Below are 21,725 nucleotides of genomic sequence, written 5' to 3' on the forward strand. Positions count from 1 at the left end.
CTAGTGAATAGAAGTGGCCTGGGAGTCTAAAGACCCTGGGATCCAATCCTGGCTCTGCCACTTGTCTGCCGAGTGTGACCTTGGGCAAGTCATTCACTCCTCTGTGCCTCAGTGACCTCATCTGTAAAATGGGGATTAAGACTGTGAGCCCCATGTGGAACGGGGACTGTGTCCAAGTCAACTGTCTTGCCTCTACCCCAGCGCTTAGAGCATGCCTGGTACATAATAAGCATTGAACACATAGCATTTTTTTTTTTCAAATAGGCAGAGGGCATAAGGAGGCTTCATGTTTTTAAACAGGGGCTGGCTCTAAACCACTATCACCGCGGACCTTCTCATTTTCCCCTCCCCAAACCCGATCAATCAATGGTATTTACTGAGTGCTTACTATGTGCACAGCACCGTACCGAGCGCTCGGGGAGTCCAAGTTGGCAACATATAGAGCCAGTCCCTACCCAACAGTGGGCTCACAGTCTAGAAGGGGGAGACAGCGAACAAAACCAAACACACCAACAAAATAAAATAAATAGAATAGATATGTACAAGTAAAATAGAGTAATAAATATGTACAAACATATATACATATATGCAGGTTCTATATATATGTATAGACTTCTAGCCTGTGAGCCCGTTGTTGGGTAGGGACCGTCTCTGTTGCCAGCTTGTCTTTCCCAAGCGCTTAGTCCAGTGCTCAGCGCTCAATAAATGCGATTGAATGAATGAATGAGGGCGGGGCGGATGTCCTCACCCTGGGCTTCAAGGCTGCCCATCCCCTCGCCCCCTCCTACCTCACCTCCCTTCTGTCCTTCTCCAGCCCAGCCCGCACCCTCCGCTCCTCCGCCGCTAATCTCCTCACTGTACCTCGTTCTCGCCTGTCCCGCCATCAACCCCCAGCCCACGTCATCCCCCTGGCCCGGAATGCCCTCCCTCTGCCCATCCGCCAAGCTAGCTCTCTTCCTCCCTTCAAGGCCCTACCGAGAGCTCACCTCCTCCAGGAGGCCTTCCCAGACTGAGCCCCTTCCTTCCTCTCCCCCTCGTCCCCCTCTCCATCCCCCCATCTCACCTCCTTCCCTTCCCCACAGCGCCTGTATATATGTTTGTACATATTTATTACTCTATTTTCCTTGTACATATCTATTCTATTTATTTCATTTTGTTAGTCTGTTTGGTTTTGTTCTCCGTCTCCCCCTTTTAGACTGTGAGCCCACTGTTGGGTAGGGACCGCCTCTATAGGTTGCCAACTTGGACTTCCCAAGCGCTTAGTCCAGTGCTCTGCGCACAGTCAGCGCTCAATAGATACGATTGATGATGATGATGCTGTCTCCCCATCCCCGTGCCGGTCCCCTCTTCCCAGCAGCCACCGCGGCAACCAACAAGAGATTTTCCCACCAGGCCTCGCGCCGCACGAGGGGCATCCCTGCCCCGCCTCAGGGCGGCCCGACGGGAGGCCATTCGCCCTCCTGACAGGAAAAAGAGGGGCGGCCTCCTCCGCGGGCACGTGGGGCTCCATCCTGAAGGGGGAAAAGGCTGAGGCGGCGCTCCCTCCTCGGCCCTCGCGCCATTGCCGTTACCATGGCTCCCGTGGGGGCCGCCTGACAGGACTGACTGACAGGGCTGACTGACTGACAGGGCTGCCTGTCCGTCGTCACGGCCCCCGGCCCCGCTCTGAGGGAAAGCCCGAGGGCTTTGGGGGTCCGTCCCCGCCCCCTTCCCCCGTCTCCCCCTCACAGACCCCGCTCCTCTTCCACCGGCACCGGCCGCTCCGTCCTCAGCGCGGCCCCCACCTGCCTCCATCCTCCGCCCTGATTGGCCGCTGCCTGACAACGGCCCTCACAACAACAGAAAAAAAGCCCCAGCGCCGCTCCCGCCCCCCCCTCGCCTCCCCCGCGCGCCAATCGGATCCCGCGGGCGCGGCGCCTGCGCCAATCAGGACAGCCGCTTCTCTCCGCGGTCCGCCCTTTCGCCGCTAAATTGGCCAATCACCTGCGGGGATGGCTGGGTCCTTCGTTCGGCCCGCCCGCCCTGTCCCGCCGATCCCGTTCGCAAGCGGCCAATCGGAGCGCGCGTTGTTGGGCGACCGGTGACCGGACAGCCAATAGGGAAGCGGCGTGGGCGCCCGTCCGAAGGCTCGGGCCGCCATGTTGAGTCGGGGCTGGACTGAGGGCGGAGGCCCTTCAGTCAGCATTGCGACGACTCCCAGGACCCACCCACATCTTAAAGCGCTAGTGCCCGCGGGAAGTGTGGTCATCCAGTCAATCCATCCTATTTATTAATAATAATAATAATTTATTTTACTTGTACATATCTATTCTATTTATTTCATTTTGTTAGTATGTTTGGTTTTGTTCTCTGTCTCCCCCTTTTAGACTGTGAGCCCACTGTTGGGCAGGGACTGTCTCTATATGTTGCCAATTTGTACTTCCCAAGCGCTTAGTACAGTGCTCTGCACACAGTAAGCGCTCAATAAATACGATTGATGATGATGATGATTTATTAAGTGCTTACTATGTGCAGAGCACTGTTCTAAGCACTGGGGAATTTACAAGGTGATCAGGTAAAGTGATCAGCCCCACAAGGTGATCAGCCCCATGTGGGGCTCACAGTCTTAATCCCCATTTTACAGATGAGGTAACTGAGGCCCAGAGAAGTTAAGTGACTTACCCAAAGTCACACAGCTGACAATTGCGGAGCTGGGATTAGAACCCATGACCTCTGACTCCCAAACCCGTGCACTTTCCACTGAGCCACGCTGCTGCTATATCCCCACATATGTGCTGTGGGGATGGGAGGGAGGAAGAATGAATTGTAATGAATGTATAAATGCATACATCATCCAAGAAGCGTTGATTTGTCATACAAGCATATCAATCAATCAGTAGTATATTTTGAGCGATTACTATAAGCAGAGCACTGAACTAAGCCCTTGGGAGAGTAGCATACAATAGAATTAACAGACACGTTCTGAGAAACAGGAAAAAAGTGTCTGATGAGGGAATCCTTGGAAGTAATAGGTCCTAAACTCGTTTTAGGGAATGCAGTTTAAGGAGTGGAGCTGTTGCAATGCCTTGAAGAGGGATGATAACAAAAATAATATTTTTGTTTTTTGTTAAAATAAAAAAAATAAATTTTGGTATTTGTTAAGCACGTACTATGTGCAAGGCACTGTTCTAAGCGCTGGGGAGGATACAAGGTGATCAGGTTGTCCCATGTGGGGCTCACAATATTAATCCCCATTTTCCAGATGAGGTGACTGAGGCCCAGAGAAGTTAAGTGACTTGCCCAAAGTCACACAGCTGACAATTGGCAGAGCCGGGATTTGAACCCATGACCTCTGACTCCAAAGCCTGTGCACTTTTCCACTGAGCCACACTGCTTCTCAAAGAGCCCCTTTGTTAAGCTCTTATTATGTGCCAGGTACTTTACTAAGCACTGGGGTAGATATAAAATCATCCGATTGCCCACATGGGGCTCACAATCTTAATCCCCAATTTACAGATGAAGTAACTGAAGCACAGAGGTCATTCATTCATTCATTCATTCATTCATTCATTCAATCGTATTTATTAAGCGCTTACTGTGTGCAGAGCACTGTACTAAGCGCTTGGAAAGTACAATTTGGCAACAGAGACAGTCCCTACCCAATGGGCTCACAGCCTACTGCGGGGAGACAGACAACAAAACAAAACAAGTAGACAGGTGTCAATACCATCAAAATAGATAAATAGAATTATAGATATATACACAACATTCTTTATTGTTCATCCAGCCAGAGCTTGAAACCTGAAGGAAAGAATGTCAGTCCCTTCTAGACTGTGAGCCCACTATTGGGTAGGGACTGTCTCTATATGTTGCCAACTTGTACTTCCCAAGCGCTTAGTCCAGTGCTCTGCACACAGTAAGCGCTCAATAAATATGATTTAATGAATGAATGAATGAATGGCAATCCTGGTCTTCATTGAATCAGTCAATAGTATTTATTGAGAATTAACTCTGTGTAGAGCACTGTACTAAGCTCTTGGAAGAACACAATTAAAAGTCATGGATTCTTGTTTTATTCTGTTTTTTCCTGTTTGATGCCAATAACTACCATCTTGAAAGGAAAATATCATCATCAATCGTATTTATTGAGCACTTACTGTGTGCAGAGCACTGTACTAAGCGCTTGGGAAGTACAAGTTGGCAACATATAGAGACAGTCCCTACCCAACAGTGGGCTCACAGTCTAAAAGATTAGAGGCTCAGGCTCTTTAAAACAGTAACAAAATCAGAGGAAAAGACAGAATAGAATTAGATAAACTCCCCTGTAAATCAGTTAGGACTTACTCCTTTTGGCTGATTAAAAGCCAAACCACAAACTTAAAAAAAAAAACAACAACAACAATCTAACAAAGGCTGCCTTTATGCTTTTAAAAATGCACAGCACTGGAGTTCCTGGAAAAAAAAACCCACATGACCTTCAGGGAGCACATAATTACTCTTTACAGGACAACTGTAACGCTATTTCAGAGAAAATAGTACAATTACCCTATGCATCAAGGGGAAGCAGACAGGGATTCCTCCAATTGCAATTAAGATCTGGAGAGTTAATATGGATGATACGGATATGGATATGGAATATGGAAGCAGCGTGGCTCAGTGGAAAGAGCCCGGGCTTTGGAGTCAGAGGTCAGGGGTTCAAATCCCGGCTCTGCCAATTGTCAGCTGACTTTGGGCAAGTCACTTCACTTCTCTGTGCCTCAGGTACCTCATCTGTAAAATGGGGATTAAGACTGTGAGCCCCCCCCGTGGGACAACCTGATCACCATGTAACGCTTAGTACAGTGCTCTGCACACAGTAAGCGCTCAATAAATACGATTGATGATGTAACCTCCCCAGCACTTAGAACAGTGCTTTGCACATAGTAAGCGCTTAATAAATGCCATTATTATTATTATTATTATTATTATTATTATGAAACACTCTCTAGTGTAACTTCGAGGAACTGAAGCTTTAGCAAGTCACTTAATAATTACGTCCGACTAGTCTGGACCAGCTGCTGAAACCAGATAACCGCCTATACACTCTTACGAAACCAAAGGGCTCTGAAACCAAGTGAGACTTTGGTAACAATTCAGAGATACTCACCAATGTTACCTTTGGTCCTTGTGGGCAGGGCCTGTGTCTACCGACTCTGTTGTACTCTCCCAAAAGCTTAATACAGTGCTCTGCATCGGGTAAATGCTCAATAAATAGCACCGATTGACTGATTTGTACATATCTATTCTATTTATTTTATTTTGTTAGTATGTTTGGTTTTGTTCTCTGTCTCCCCCTTTTAGACTGTGAGCCCACTGTTGGGTAGGGACTGTCTCTATATGTTGCCAATTTGTACTTCCCAAGCGCTTAGTACAGTGCTCTGCACATAGTAAGCGCTCAATAAATACGATTGATGATGATGATGATGATGATTTGAATGCCACCTGGACGTGACTGGCTTCCTCACTCAGCGCATTCTCCCTTTTACAGGTAGACCGGGAGAATGAGCTCGTGGAACAGCCGTTATGTTGGACAATGATAGAAATGGAAATGAGCTCACGGAACAGCCGTTATATTGGACAATGATAGAAATAGAAATGAGCTCACGGAACAGCCGTTATATTGGACAATGATAGAAATGGAAATGATCCACTCTGGGAATCCAACCCAAAGTACTGTAAAAGCGTTTGCATACTGCTTAGCAAACTTGGAGGTCATTAGAACTTGCTTTCTAGACCAATAATGAGGAATAGCATGGCCTAGTGGAAAGAGCATAGGCCTAGGAATCATTCATTCAATCGTATTTATTGAGTGCTTACTATATGCAGAGTACTGGAGAAGTGGCGTGGCTCAGTGGAAAGACCACGGGCTTTGGAGTCAGAGGTCATGGGTTCAAATCCCGGCTCCACCAACTGTCAGCTGTGTGACTTCGGGCAAGTCACTTCACTTCTCTGTGCCTCAGTTACCTCATCTGTAAAATGGAGGATTAAGATTGTGAGCCCCCAGTGGGACAACCTGATCACCTTGTAACCTCCCTAGCGCTTAGAACAGTGCTTTGCACATTGTAAGTGCTTAATAAATGCCATCATTATTATTATTATTACTGTACTAAACTTGGGAGACTACAATAACAATAAGCAGACACATCCCCTGCCCGCATCGAGCTTACAGACTAGCGGGAGAGACAGACATTAATATAAATGAATAAACTATGGATATGTACATAAGTGCCGAGGGGTTGGGAACAGTCCCTTCTAGACTGTGAGCCCGTTGTTGGGTAGGGACCGTCTCTATATGTTGCCAACTTGCAATTCCCAAGAGCTTAGTACAGTGCTCTGCACACAGTAAACTCTCAATAAACAGAAGAAGCATCATGGCTCAGTGGAAAGAGCCTGGGCTTTGGAGTCAGAGGTCACAGGTCCAAATCCCAGCTCCGCCAATTGTCAGCTGTGTGACTTCGGGCAAGTCACTTCACTTCTCTGTGGCTCAGTTACCTCATCTGTAAAATGGGGGATTAAGACTGTGAGCCCCCAGTGGGACAAACTGATCACCTTGTAACCTCCCTAGCGCTTAGAACAGTGCTTTGCACATTGTAAGTGCTTAATAAATGCCATCATTATTATTATTATTACTGTACTAAACTTGGGAGACTACAATAACAATAAGCAGACACATCCCCTGCCCACATCGAGCTTACAGACTAGGGGGAGAGACAGACATTAATATAAATGAAAAAACTATGGATATGTACATAAGTGCTGAGGGGTTGGGAACAGTCCCTTCTAGACTGTGAGCCCACTTTTGGGTAGGGACCGTCTCTATATGTTGCCAACTTGTAATTCCCAAGTGCTTGGTACAGTGCTCTGCACACAGTAAGCGCTCAGTGAATAGAAGAAGCAGCATGGCTCAGTTGGAAGAGCCTGGGCTTTGGAGTCAGAGGTCATGGGTTCAAATCCCGGCTCCTCCAATTGTCAGCTGTGTGACTTCGGGCAAGTCACTTCACTTCTCTGTGCCTCAGTTACCTCATCTGTAAAATGGGGGATTAAGACCGTGAGCCCCGCTGTGGGACAACTTGATCGCCTTGTAACCTCCCCAGCGCTTAGAACAGTGCTTTGCACATAGTAAGCGCTTAAGAAATGCCATTATAAATAAATAAAAATCAATAAATACGACTGACTGAATGAATGAATAAAGGGAGCAAGTTCCTGTGACGCAGAAGTGATGGGGAGAAGAGGAAAGGAGGGCTTATTTAGACTGTGAGCCCACTGTTGGGTAGGCACTGTCTCTATATGTTGCTAACTTGTACTTCCCAAGCGCTTAGTACAGTGCTTTGCACACAGTAAGCGCTCAATAAATACGATTGATTGATTGCATATTCCAGGAAGGCCTTTTGGAGGAGATTTGCCTTCAGTAAAGGTTTGAAGGGGACATGGGGGTGGGGGGGAGTCATTGTCTGTCAGATTTGAGGAGGGAGGGTATTCCAGGCCAGAGGCAGGATGTGGGCGAGGGGTCAGCGGCGAGATAGATGAGATTGAGGCACGGTGAGTACGTTGGCATTAGAGGAGCCAGGTGTGCGGGCTGGGTTGTAGTGAGGTGAGACAGGAGGGGGACAAGGTGATGGACGACTTTGAAACCAATGGTGAGGAGTTTCTGTTTGATGCACCCAACCTGATTAGCTTGTACGCTAATCACTTAGCACTTAGTACAGCTTAGTGCTTAGTACAGCACTTAGTAATAATAATAATAATGATGGCATTTATTAAGTGCTTACTATGTGCAAAGCACTGTTCTAAGCATTGGGGAGGTTACAAGGTGATCAGGTTGTCCCACGGGGGGCTCACAGTCTTCACCCCTATTTTACAGATGAGGTAACTGAGGCCCAGAGAAGTGAAGTGACCTGCCCAAAGTCACCCAGCTGACAATTCATTCATTCATTCAATCGCACTTATTGAGCGCCCACCGTGTGCAAAGCACTGTACTAAGCACTTGGGAAGTACAAGTTGGCAACATATAGAGACGGTCCCTACCAAACAGTGGGCTCACAGTCTAGAAGGACAATTGGTGGAGCCGGGATTTGAACCCCTGACTCCAAAGCCCGTGCTCTTTTCACTGAGCCACGCTACTTCCCCATCTGATTACCTTCTACCTACCCCAGCCCCAGCACTCGGTACAGTGCTCGACACATAGTGAACACTTAAATAACATTTTCCTATCCTCAGATGATGATTCTAAGGCCTCTCTCTGGCCCCCGTGGGCACAGAGACGAGTTAACGCCCCGACTAGTGGGGAGGAGGGCAAATGGAAGGAAAGAGAGGATCACAGAAAGGATGGCAGTACCAAAAGCGACGAAACGAGAGATGGGACGGAAAAGGTGCCGAGAGGCCTGGAGGGGCGGAGAGGCGCGGTGGGAGGGTAGAGCGAGGGCGGGTACAGCTTCTGGCACATTCATTCATTCAATTGTATTTATTGAGCGCTTACTGTATGCAGAGCACTGCACTAGGCGCTTGGGAAGTACAAGTCGGCGACATATAGAGACGGTCCCTACCCAATAACCGGCTCACAGTCTAGAAGGGGGAGACCGACAACAAAACAAAACAAGCAGACGGGGGTCAAAACCGTCAGGATAAATAGAATTATAGCTATGTGCACATCATTAATAAAACAAATAGTACATAGTAAGCACTTTAGCAAATGCCATTAAAAAAAAAAGACGGAGGGATCCTATCAATCACCCAAACAAAGGCTCCTTATGAGAACTTTTATTCATATGGAGGTAAAATAACGGTTGGGTAGAAACAGTGCATTAAATATGGACTGTGGCAGAGTCCTCTGTCTCTGGGCCTTGGCATGGATTCTGTGCTAGGAAGGTGAGGCTGATGGATTGGATCTAGAAGTTCATTAGATGTCGGGAGGCAGAGGGAAGCGCCTCCCCACAACCCCCTAGCCCCGCGGTCTCCTCCGGGATGTGGGTTGGTTCGGCCACGACAGAAAGGGATTGTTGGTCCGTGTTGGCTGGGTCTCATCGGTGAACAAGGAGGATGTCAGGAAAAGACCTTCAGGTAATCACCCAGGCGTGGGTCCTTGAAGAGCTTCTCTTCCAGGGCCAGGTATTTCTGTGGGGCCTGTTCCTTGTGCCTGAAGCCAGGAATAATAATAATTATTATCCTATTTGTTAAGTGCTGACTATGTGCTAGGCACCGTACTAAACACTGGGGTGGATACAAGTAAATCGGGTTGGACATAGTCTCTGTCCCACGTGGGATTCACAGTCTCAATCTCCATGTTGCAGATGAGGTAACTGAGGTACAGAGAAGTGAAGTGACTTGCCCAAGCTCACACAGCAAACACGTGGAAGCAGCGTAGTGTAGTGCCTGGCACTTAGTAGGCGCTTAACAAACACCGTAATTATTATTATTATTACATTATAAAAAAGAACAGTGCTTGACACATCGTAAGTGCTAAACACCATCATTAGCGTGGCTCAGTGGAAAGAGCACGGGCTTTGGAGCCAGAGGTCGTGGGTTCAAACCCCGGCTCTGCTAATTGTCAGCTGTGTGACTTTGGGCAAGTCACTTCACTTCTCTGGGCCTCAGTTCCCTCATCTGCAAAATGGGGATGAAGACTGTGAGCCCCTGTGGGACAACCTCATCACCTTGTCACCTCCCCAGCGCTTAGAACAGTGCTTTGCACATAGTAAGTGCTTAATAAATGTCATTATTATTATTAGTATTAGTAGTAGTAGTATTATCATTATGTGGAGGAGCCAGGATTAGAACCTATGACCTTCTGACCTTCGATCTTCAATCAATCAATCAATAAATGGTATTCACTAGGCACTTACTGTGTGCAGAGCATTGTTTTAAACGCTTGGGAAAACGCAATGCAACAGAGTTGGTAGACATATTCCCTGCTCACAAGGAGCTTCTCTCAAGAAGGGGGGACAGACATTTATAGAATAATTAATTAATACATAATTATATTAATAATTAAAAGAAGTAAATCAGTACAGTGCTCTGCACCCAATGAGTGCTCAATAAATATGATTGATTGACATCCCTTCATCTCTTTAGATGGCCCTGGGCCCGGGTCACCCCTTACCTGTTGAGACGGAGCTCTAGGATGCGGATGCGAAACATGACTTCCGAACAGTAAGAGAGGTAGGCATCCTCATCCTCCACTGTCATGGTCACCTGGTTCTCCTGGTACCACTGCTGCTTCTTCTGCAACTCTTTGGTCTCCTAAAGGAAGAGGAAACAGAGGCAGGCATTCAACAGCTGAGAGGGAGAAGATCAAGAGGCAGGGATATGGGTCGGGAAAGATGGAAGGAGGGATGAGACTGTAAGCTCATTGTGGTCAGGGAATGTGTCGGTTTATTGTTATATTGTACTCTCCCAAGCGCTTGGTACAGTCCTCTGTACACAGTAGGTGCTCAATAAAGAGGATTGAATGAATAAATGAATGATGATTTAGGTGTTATGGAGAGATGCGGAAAGAGAAAAGCAAGCCCAGTGGGTAAGGACACAAGAGGGAATTGACACAGCTCAGCCTAGTGGAAAGAGCATGGGTCTCAGAGTCAGATAATCCCAGCTCTGCCACTAGCCTGCTGTGTGACCTCAGGCAAGTCGCTTCACTTCTCTGAGCCTCCGTTTCTTCATTGGTAATGTGGGGATTCAATTCCTGTTCTCTCTCTCCTACTTATACTGTGAGAACCCTGTGGGACAGAACTGTGTCTGACCCAATTATCTTGTTTCTACCTCAGTGCTTAGAACATTGCTTGGTATATGCCGAATTGTACTTTCCAAGCGCTTAGTACAGTGCTCTGCACATAGTAAGCGCTCAATAAATAAGATGGAATGAATGAATACCTTAATTAGTTAATTAGGAACAAAAACAATTAAAGAAAATTAATCTAACTATAGTTTCTGCTTCATCTGGGCCAGACCCACATCTCTGTAGGTTGTCCCAGGCAATTTCTGAAAAATATGCAAATGCCCCGATCAGCTTATTTTGTAGTGACCTCCAGCTGCCCAAACTCACTTTCAATGCTTGGATTGGGCAGGGGCAAGCTCAATACAAAATCATTTTCAGCTCCAAAGTCTTCTGGGGATGGTGGTATTGGTAACCCAAAACGTTGGGAACCTAGGAAGCAACGTGGCCTAGTGGAAAGAGTATAAGCCTGGGAATCAGAGGACCTGGTTCTAATCCTGGCTTCGCCACGCATCTGCCGTATGACCTTAGGCAAGTCACTTCACTTCTCTCTGCCTCAGTTCCCTCATTTATAAAATGGGAATTAAATCCTTCTCCCTCCAATTTAAACTGTGAGCCCCATGTGGGGCATGGGACTGTGTCTGACTTAATTATCATGCATCTACCCTAGAGGTTGGCACTAAGCAAGCACTTAACACTACTACTGATTATAATGATGATGAAGATAGTAAATCTAATCATTTCCCCCCATACAACCCTTTCTCTCAATTGATCAATCAGTCATATTTATTGAGCGCTTACTATACACAGAGCACTGTAGTAAGTGCTTGGGAGAGTACAATGCAACAGAATAAGCAGACAACGTTCCCTGCCCATAAGGAGCTTACAGTCCAGATGGTGCTCCACACTGCATTTCAAGGTGATTGAAAAGGAAGGGGAACGGTATCCATGTTTTGGTTTTCAACAAAGAATCCACAGTCAGCCTAATCAGGCCCCATTCACCATCCCCTGCTTCCATTAGAGAACCACCAGACCTGGATTGTGCTGCCTGATGGGAAGGAAGGATCCAGGGGTAGGATGAAGGAGAGTCTGTGTCTTTCCTGACTCCCAGCTTGGAAAACAAATGATTTGGGCCACGCTGACAACTGTCAGAGTGACAGGGATCCCAAGTAAGAGGCAGCGGGGGATGTGAAGCTGGTACCTTTTCAAAGCGGGCCTGGATGAGGTTGGCCTTGTCTATGAGCCGCTGCTTGAAGTCATTGAGGCAGTTCTCCTTCAGGCGCAGAACCTGCCAGCGGGTCATCTTCTCCCCAGGGGGTAGCTGCATCAGGAAGGGGGCCAGGTAATCCATATCCATCTCGACCTGGCGCTGGTGTTCTTCATGCTGAAGACGCTCCTGGGAAGGATGAAGGAGAAGACGGGGGGCCACCTCAAATTCCCTAGCGTTTTAACTCTTCCAGGATGGAAGCGAGTTAGGGAAACAGGGTGGCCTGGGAGCCAGAGGACCTGGGCTCTAATCCCACCACTTGTCTGCTGTGTGACCTTGGGGAAGTCACTTCACTTCTCTAGGCTTTGGTTACCTCATCTGTAAAATGGGGATTACATCCTACTCCCTTCTGCTTGGACTATGAGCCTCAGGTGGGACAGGGACTGTGTCTGACTTGATTATCTTGTATCTATCTCAGCTCTTAGTGCGGTGCTCTGTGCATGGTAAGTGCTTAATAAATACTATTACTACTTGCCAACTTGTACTTCCCAAGCGCTTAGTACAGTGCTCTGCACACTGTAAGCGCTCAATAAATACGATTGAATGAATACTTGTCAGTCAGTTGTATTTACTGAGCACTTACTGTGTGCCGAGCACTGTACTATGCATTTGGGAGCATACACTATAACAATAAACAAACACATTCCCTGTGCACAACAAGCTTACAAGTCTAGAGGGTGAGACAGGCATTGATATACATAAATAAATTACAGATACGTACATAAGTACTACTACAGTGCCTGGCACCTAGTACGTGCTTAATAAGCACCATTAAAAAAAGGGAAAACGCTAAGGGAAAATTAGGGAAGATCTGTGACTGTCTGACAGAGCTAAAAATCAGACGTTTACCACTCTAAAGCAGCTATTTATCTGCTTCCTATTCGGTCCATCTCTAAGTCGTCCCTAGAAGGTGCCTCTCTAATCTTTAAAGTTTCAAGAAAAGTACATCCCAACACATCCAGGGGCAACCGGTTCCAGTGTTTTCGAATCCCAGAGTCTAATTTGCTGTCATTTAAGAATGCATCTTTCCTCTCGGCCAGATCTGAGAGCTAGTTTTGACCCTGACTGATACTTTGCTGCCCAAGCTCCTCCATGCCAGAATGAAGGCTGCAGATCCAGCACCAGGGAAAAGACTTTGGGCTCACTGAATACCCCACTTGCTGTCTAAAACAATTCTCCAGACCTGCAAGGCTGAGTGATCTTTTGTGTCTAAATCATTTTTGTTTGGTAATTGTTAAGCGCTTACTATATGCCAAGCACCGTTCTAAGCGCTGGGTTAGATATAAGATCATCGGCTGGACACAGTCCCTGTCCCACATGGAGCTCGCAGTTTAAGTAGGAGGAATTCCCAAGAGGGTCAAAATCATATTGACCTGAGAAGTCTTGGTTTTAATTGGATTTCTGGGTCCTCCTGAGATGAACTTAGGAGATGGCTCCTGGGAGCTGACAGACCTGTAATGCATTTTGTGGCCGTCTTTGATTAGACTATAGAGTTATTTCTCAGGTCTTCTGCGGGTAGTAGGTATCCACTAGGGATATGCTGAAGAAGAAACCCAAGGTGAATAGATTCTGAGCATTTCCTTAATTTTTTTTGGTGGGGGTGGGGGAGTGGGGGGAGATTTAGACTCTGAACCAGAATGGCTTCTGTGACTGGGTAGAATCGACCGAGTTGACGCAGACAAGCAAATCTCCCTGCAGCCTACCATAGCTTCCCTCTGCTCTTTGCTTTTCTCATTCCTTTCAGTGTCATAAATGGAGACAACCAGGGTGTGAGCGGCCACCTCCTCCTCCCGGAGCTTGAGGATATCCAGAACCTTGAAGGAAAACCGGGAGGATGAGCTCTATTAAGTCATTTTTTAAAAAGTTAACTTTTTTAAGCAATTTAATGTGGAAGGGATCCCTGACCTTCTAGGAGAATGTTCACTTAACTAAAAAGTGGGGCTTCCCTCTCCACCATCATGATGGCTTTGTTCTGATGTTCTTGCAGCTTGGTGAGTTACTGTGCCATATGCCAGGGGGGTTTGCCCATCCTGGGTAGTCTGGCAGTTAGGTAATAGGAAAAGGCCACATCCCAACAAAATTCCCTGATGTTGCAGGCCTGCCAAAGGCCCAGAGAGTAACTCTTTTACAGGAACCATCTCCCCACATGGAAAACAACTTTGCATCCCTCTAAGACATATGATGATTGGCTTTTCACTCCCGCTCTGTTTAGGATTTAGAGACTGGTTAGTATCTTCAGAGTAGTTTGAGAAACGGCTGCTCTAGGACTAGGACTCATCTATCCCGCCGCAACTTGTACCTATTTACTATTCAATTTATTTTGTTAATGATGTGCATCTAGCTTTACTTCTATTTGTTCTGACATCTTGACACCTGTCCACTTGTTTTGATTTGTTGTCTGTCTCCCCCTCCTAGACTGTAAGCCCCTTGTTGTGTTGGGACCGTCTCTTTATGTTGCCAACTTGTATTTCCCAAGTGCTTCGTACAGTGCTCTGCACACAGTAAGCGCTCAATAAATACGATTGAATGAATGAACTCTCACCCACATCCTGCCTCTGGCCTGGACCACCCTCGCTCCTCAAATGTGTCAGGCATTTACTCTCCCCTCCTTCAAAGCTTTATTGAAGGCACATCTCCTCCAAGAGGCTCCTGACTAAGCCCTCCTTTCCTCTTCTTCCACTCCCTTCTGCATCACCCTGACTTGCTCCCTTTTTTCATCTGCCTCCCAGCCCCACAGCACTTATGTACATATCTATAATCTATTTATTTATATTAATATCTTTCTCCCCCTCTAGACTGTAAGTTCATTATGGGGAGGGAATGCATCTGTTTATTGTTGTATTATATTCTCCCAAGCACTTAGAACAGTGTTCTGCACACAGTAAGTGCTCAATAAATACGACTGACTGACTGACTGACCCAAACTAAGGTCACTTCCCATCCTAAGGTCTTTATTCCATCAAATGGCCGAGCTGTCAAATAAAAATAATAACATGCTTTACATGCTTATGTTATATGGCATGTTACCAGCTGACATAAGACTGGAAACTCACCCAAGAGTGTTCCCCCCTGCCACCAAGCCCTCTGCAAATCAATCAATCATATTTATTGAGTTCTTTCTTTGTGCACTGTCTGACGGGAGAGTACAATACGACAAAAGTTGGTAGACATGTTCCCTGCCCACAAGGCTAGCGGAAAGAGCACGGGCCCAAGAGTCAGAGGACCTGGTTTCTAATCCCGGCTCCATCGCTCCCTGCTGTGGGACCTTGGGCCAGTCGCTTAACTTCTCTGTGCTTCAATTTCTTCACCCCTAAAATGGGAATTAAATCCCACTGTAACTGTGAGCCCCATGTGAGGCAGGGACTGTGCCCAATCTGGTGATCTTGTATCTACCCTAGCGCTTAGTGCAGTTCTTGGCACATAGTAAGTGCTTAATTAATACCACAATAATGTTATTATTATGTTATGTTATGTTATTATGTTATGTTATTATTATAATGTTATTATAAGGCCTCCTCCAGGAGGCCTTCCCAGACTGAGCCCCCTCCTTCCTCTCCCCCACCTCCCCTTCTCCATCCCCCCGCCTTACCTCATTCCCCTCCCCATAGCACCTGTATATATGTTTGTACGTATTTATTACTCTATTTATTTTATTTGTACATATTTATTCTATTTATTTTATTTTGTTAATATGTTTTGTTTTGTTGTCTGTCTCCCCCTTCTAGACTGTGAGCCCGCTGTTGGGTAGGGACCGTCTCTATATGTTGCCAACTTGGACTTCCCAAGCACTTAGTACAGTGCCCTGCACACAGTAAGTGCTCAATAAATACGATTGAATGAATGAATGAATGAATGAATGAATAAGAAACTCCATTACCTCTATTTCAGACTCCCAGACTTGATGTTTCACAATCTTCTCTTCATCCACTAACCTCATCATCATCTCATATTGGTAGAGGAGGCTGTTGGCCCGCTCCCTGGGCTCTACCTGAAACAAGAAGCCCCTTGGAGGGGAATGCCCTGAGAGAGAAGAGGGTTGTTTCCCAGTGGGGCCCACGGAGAAAGACAGGGAAGGGAAGAACCCATTTGAGGGAGTGGATAGAGAGGCCAAGTAGACTTAAAGCCCGTTCCTGGATCCTGATGGTGAAAACAAGATTTTCTTGAAAAGTGATCTCAGAAAGAACTGAAAATCAATGTCTTCTAGTTACCATGAAGCAGAAGACGAATCACAGGCCTGGGGATCCTGTCAGCCCTGCAGTAGGATAGGATCTAGTGTTCAACCTTCCCAACCTGGGCCTCAGGTTCCCCATCTCTATAATAATCATATAATAATATACAATAATATATAATAATAATAATATAATAATGGGCGCATTATTGACAAGGATCCTGCTGAGGTTGCAGGTTACTGCGAACCTATTACAAGGGTGATTTTCGCTACATTATCCTCATTCCTTTATTTATAACTTCTGGACTCCAGAGACAGCCTGGAGTGACTTGAAGCAGTGTGGGCTAGTGGCTAGAACCCAGGCCTGGGAGTTAGAAGGACACGGGTTCTAATCCTGGCTCTGCTCCTTCTAATAATAATAATAATGTTGGTATTTGTTAAGCACTTACTATGTGCAAAGCACTGTTCTAAGCGCTGGAGAGGGATACAAGGTGATCAGATTGTCCCACGTGGGGCTCACAGTCTTAATCCCCATTTTCCAGATGTGGGAACTGAGGCCCAGAGAAGTGAAGTGACTTGCCCAAAGTCACACAGCTGACAAGTGGCGGAGCTGGGATATGAACCCACGGCCTCTGACTCCAAAGCCCGGGCTCTTTCCACTGAGCCACGCTGCTTCTCATCTGCTGTATGACCTTGGGAAAGTCATTTCACTTCTCTGTGCCTGTTACCTCATCTGTAAAATGGGAATTAAGACTCTGAGCCCCATGTGGAAAATGGATTGGGTCCAGACCTGATTAGCTGATATCTACCCCAGTGCTTAGTACAGTGCCTGGCACGTACAAAGGAAGTGCTTAACAATAACAATAATTATGGTACTTGTTTCAGCACTTAACAAATACCACACAAAAAAACCAACAACCTGGCAATGAAATTGGTGGAAATGTGTGTTTAGGGGGAGGGAGGATACTTAGGGGTGAGGGGCAGTGGCTTGTATCTGTGCTCTTATCACTACCTCTCTAGCCTCTCTGTCTCACTTAGATAATGTGAGTGACAAAATGCCTGAGGAAAGCTTCAAGTTCTAAGTTCACTCTTCATAGCCATATTGAAAGGACTTATTTCTTCCTCTCTGGAAGTGGTGACAGGACTTCATTATTTGAAAGTTCTTTGTGTAGGGGTCTTTTAGAAGTGAATTAAATTATACTGACATTTTCCAGGACAATAGGGCTATATGGAGGCTACATTACACTGCTATTCTGTCATAATATTAGTTTAGGATTGTGATTTTTCAAGGTTCCTTTCCCAAAGTTAATATCCAGCCAGATTTTTTCCTATGATAATAATTACTGTGGTATTTGTTAAGTGCTTTCTAGGTGACAAACACCGTACTACGCTATGTAGAAATAAAAAAGTAGATCGGAACCAGTCCTTGTCTCTCGTGGGATTCACCGTCTAAAGAGGGAGGGAGAAAAGGTACTTTATCCCCATTTTACAAATGAGGTCCCTGAGGCCCGTGGAAGTTAAGTGACTTGCCCTAGTTCACACAGCAGGCAAGTGGCAGAGCCTGCTGTGCTTATCTTCTGAGCCCACCGTGGGACAGGGATGATGTCCAACTTGATTAACTTGTATCTACCCCAGTGCTTGGAACAGTCAGTTAGTCAATCAAATTTATTGAGTGCTTACTGCGCTCAGAGCACTGTATTAAGCGCTTGGGAGAGTACGATGAGAAGCAGTGTGGCATAATGGATAGAGCGCAGGCCTGGGAATCAGAAGGTCATGGGTTCTAATTCCAGCCCCGCCACTTATTTGCTATGTGGCCTTGGGCAAGTCACTCTACTTCTCTGTGCCTCAGTTACCTCATCTGGAAAATGGGTTTGAGAGTGTGAGCCTCATGTGGGACAGGGACTGCATCCAACCCGATTTCCTTGCATCCACGCCAGTGCTTAGTGTAGTGCCTGGCACTTAGTAGGCGCTTAACAAACACCGTAATTATTATTATTACTACATTATAACAAAGAACAGCGCTTGACACATCGTAAGTGCTAAACACCATCATTAGCGTGGCTCAGTGGGAAAAGCACGGGCTTTGGAGTCAGAGGTCATGGGTTCAAATCCCGGCTCCGCCAACTGTCAGCTGTGTGACTTTGGGCAAGTCACTTTTTTTTTATGATGGCATTTATTAAGCGCTTACTATGTGCAAAGCACTGTTCTAAGCGCTGGGGAGGATACAAGGTGATCAGGTTGTCCCACGGGGGGCACACAGTCTTCATCCCCATTTTCCAGATGAGGGAACTGAGGCACAGAGAAGTTAAGTGACTTGCCCAAAGTCACACAGCTGACAATTGGCGGAGCCGGGATCTGAACCCATGACCTCTGACTCCAAAGCCCGGGCTCTTTTCCACTGAGCCACGCTGCTTCTCACTTAACTTCTCTGTGCCTCAGTTACCTCATCTGGAAAATGGGGATTAAAACTGTGGGACAACCTGATCACCTTGTAACCTCCCCAGCTCTTAGAACAGTGCTTTGCACATAATAAGCACTTAACAAATACCATTATTATTATTATTATTATTATTGTTATTATCATTATTATTATTCTCTGGAGATCAAAATCTCAGGCTCAGGGGTCATCTCTCTCTCTCTCTCTCTCTTTCTTTCTCTCTCTCCTACCTCATAGCTGATGCACATATCTGGAGTCATGATAATCTTGTTCCCCTTGTTATCCACCTCAGCCCGTTTAATGAACTCCCGTTTGGAGGCGGTGATATAGTCATCGTTGCGATGGTACTTGAGTTGGATCCTCTCCTCAGAGACTAGGAAGACCCGCTCGGCCACGTCATCGTTGGCTGACTTTTCAGGGTTGCGGTAGAATCGCTCAGTTATTTTCTAGAGAAGGAGAAGAAGATTTATTTTATTTGTACATATCTATTCTATTTATTTTATTTGGTTAGTATGTTTGGTTTTGTTCTCTGTCTCCCCCTTTTAGACTGTGAGCCCACTGTTGGGTCTCTATATGTTGCCAATTTGTACTTCCCAGGCGCCTAGTACAGTGCTCTGCACAAAGTAAGCGCTCAATAAATACGATTGATGATGATGAAGAGGGTGACCCAGGAGGAGGTGATGGAGGATGGAAACAGCCCACTCTCTGGCTTCCCCACCCCTCTCTGTGCTCCTGAAAGAAGTAGCCTCACAAACCTGAGGATGTATAGAATAAGTACCCCGAGGGTGGGATTCTACTGCGTCCCCAGCCTGAACATCGGGACGTGGCCTGATTTCTTTCAAGCCTTGGGCCAACTGGGCCTCTGTTTCTTTTCAAGTAAGTGGCCCAGTTTCCCAGTTACTTTTTGGGGTAGGGGCCGAGAAAAGGAGCCAACGTCATAGAAATAATAGTAACAACTGTGGTATGTGTTAAGCTCCTAGCATGTGCCAAGCACTGAACTGAGTACTGGGGTCCCCCGTGCGGCTCACAGTCTAAGTAGTGTAGATGAGGCCCAGAGAAGTGAAGTGACTTACCCAAGGTCGCACAGCAGGTAAGTGGTGGAGCCGGAATTAGAATCCAGGTCCTCTGGCTCCCTAGGCCGTACTCCCTGCCCTGTACTCCCTGATGAGCTTGTGTGTGCCTCAGTGCTTAGTACAGTGCCTGGCACATAGTAGGCACTTAACAAATAGTATAAAAAGAAAATATTGGAGTTCACGACGGGGAGAATTCGAGAAGCAGTACGGTCTACTGGAGACCATGGTCTCTATCCAGTAGACCATGGTCCTGGGAGTCAGAAGGTCATGGGTTCTAATCCCGGCTCTGCCCCGTGTCTGCTGTGTGTGACCTTGGGCAACTCACTTCACTTCTCTGGGCCTCAGTTATCTCATCTGTAAAATGGGAATTGTCCAACACGATTACGGTGTATCTACCCCAGCACTCAGAACAGGGTTTGGCACATAGAAAGGGCTTAACAACTATGATCATTATTATAACTTGTACTTCCCAAGCGCTTAGTACAGTGCTCTGCACACAGTACGCGCTCAATAAATATGACTGAATGAATGAATGAATGAATGATTATCAGAATTCACAGCATCCCCCCCCCAAACTTAGAAGAGAAATAAATACACAAGAGTATTAAATGCATAAATTAAGTCTCCAGTAGCATGGTGTATTTAAGTTAGCAGCAGTAATTAGGTTGTTTTGGGCCACGCTTCCCTCTTCCCTCTCACGCTTGACTCTCAGGGTTGCACCTGGAGAGTTTCCAGTACACTCCCAGTCACGACTACAGCAGGGAGAGTCAAGCAGAGGCAAACCCATTCCATCCCTAGCTTGAGCAGTGGCTAGTGAGTGGCAGGCAATCTGCTACAAGTCAATCAATCAATCAATCGTATTTATTGAGCACTTACTATGTGCAGAGCACTGTACTAAGCGCTTGGGAAGTACAAATTGGCAACACATAGAGACAGTCCCTACCCAACAGTGGGCTCACAGTCTAAAAGTCAAAACTCACCTGAGCTGGGCAGCAGCAGCATGAGAGAGCTGAGGGCAGAGACTCGTTTAGTACACGGAAGGAGGCAATGGTAAACTGCTTTCGTATTTTTACTAAGAAAATTCTACGGATACACTACCAGAACAATTGCAGATAGAAGTGGGGCGTTTTGGGAGAGGTGTGTCCATGGCGTCGCTATGGGTCGGACACGACTCGACGGCATAAGACAACAACAGGCCACGCTACTTCTCACGGTGAGTCCTGGAGAGTCCCCAGAAAGGGGAAAGGGAGAAAGGGAAGGAGCAGAGCACATCCCTGCCCTAGGTGCCGGACCCTACCATCACAGGCCGGGCATTTGACTCGGTGGTGACGATCCCGCCCAGCTTCTTGATCCGTTTGCCAAACTCAACATGCCGGTAGGAGAGGAAGTCCGCCCGCCCCTCATAGTGCTCGATGATCTCCAAGGGGTTCTCGATCCGTTTCAGAAGGCCATCCACTCTGGCTGCGCTGTAGAACTCCATCGTCCGCTCTGTTTCGGGGATCATCGTCTTATAGGTGTGCACTGGGGGAGGCAGAGAGAGACACCGACTAGGGAATGTGGACCAGATAGACCTTCGCCCCTCTCAAATGATTGCCCTGAGGGGCCTAGTAGCTCTGGATGCTAACGGGGAAAGGAAAACAGGGAAGAAGGAGAGCTAGCCCTTAGAGGAAAGATGACCAGACGGAGTCAGGAGGCAGCGGCCTAGCCCAACTTCCTTAGTTCAGGAATCAGGGAGAACTAAGCCCCATGGGATCATCATAGGTTTTTCACTTTCCTCTCTTTCCTCCCCTATCAATCAATCCCCCCCTTTAGACTGTAAGCTTGTTGTGAGCAAGGAATTTGTATGTTTATTGTTATATTGTACTCTCCCAAGCACTCAGTACAGTGTTCTGCACACAGTAAGCGCTCGAAAAATACGACTGAATGAATGAATGAATCAGTGGTATTCACTGAGCACATTCTCTGTGCAGAGCGCTGTACTAAGCACTGGGGAGAGTATAATAGACACCATCCCTACCCTCCAGGATCTTTCGATCTTGCAGGGGAGACTGACATTA

At 46.7% G+C, this 21,725-nt stretch overlaps 2 protein-coding genes and 1 long non-coding RNA gene across 7 annotated transcripts in view; 1 reads left to right on the forward strand and 2 right to left on the reverse strand.

Moving 5' to 3' along the window:
* The window catches only part of KATNB1 (katanin regulatory subunit B1), a 31,165-nt gene extending 29,355 nt beyond the window's left edge, over positions 1 to 1,810 (reverse strand). For 2 of the 3 annotated variants that reach the window (XM_038753639.1, XM_038753641.1), the window contains exon 1: positions 1,733 to 1,810. The gene's annotated coding sequence lies outside the window, so the exon portion shown is untranslated. Of the gene's footprint in view, positions 1 to 1,571; positions 1,631 to 1,732 lie in introns of those variants that run through there. The other variant, XM_038753640.1, reaches the window with a different exon arrangement.
* A 3,819-nt stretch (positions 1,811 to 5,629) lies between these two features.
* LOC119934596 lies at positions 5,630 to 13,815 on the forward strand. The gene is made up of 3 exons (XR_005452979.1): positions 5,630 to 5,688; positions 10,087 to 10,173; positions 13,735 to 13,815. It is a non-coding gene; the product is annotated as an uncharacterized LOC119934596 (long non-coding RNA).
* The window catches only part of DRC7 (dynein regulatory complex subunit 7), a 32,097-nt gene continuing 19,161 nt past the window's right edge, over positions 8,790 to 21,725 (reverse strand). For 2 of the 3 annotated variants that reach the window (XM_038754138.1, XM_038754137.1), the window contains exons 12-18: positions 20,966 to 21,189; positions 18,826 to 19,041; positions 15,868 to 15,978; positions 13,694 to 13,804; positions 11,925 to 12,119; positions 10,115 to 10,254; positions 8,790 to 9,151 (exon numbers count right to left, since the gene is read on the reverse strand). In XM_038754138.1, the coding sequence (XP_038610066.1) occupies positions 9,058 to 9,151; positions 10,115 to 10,254; positions 11,925 to 12,119; positions 13,694 to 13,804; positions 15,868 to 15,978; positions 18,826 to 19,041; positions 20,966 to 21,189 (1,091 nt within the window). In that variant the 3' untranslated portion in view covers positions 8,790 to 9,057. The remainder of the gene's footprint in view (positions 9,152 to 10,114; positions 10,255 to 11,924; positions 12,120 to 13,693; positions 13,805 to 15,867; positions 15,979 to 18,825; positions 19,042 to 20,965; positions 21,190 to 21,725) is intronic. The other variant, XM_038754139.1, reaches the window with a different exon arrangement.

Source organism: Tachyglossus aculeatus, chromosome 11 (assembly GCF_015852505.1).
Source record: "Tachyglossus aculeatus isolate mTacAcu1 chromosome 11, mTacAcu1.pri, whole genome shotgun sequence".
In the NCBI taxonomy this organism is placed as follows: domain Eukaryota; kingdom Metazoa; phylum Chordata; class Mammalia; order Monotremata; family Tachyglossidae; genus Tachyglossus; species Tachyglossus aculeatus.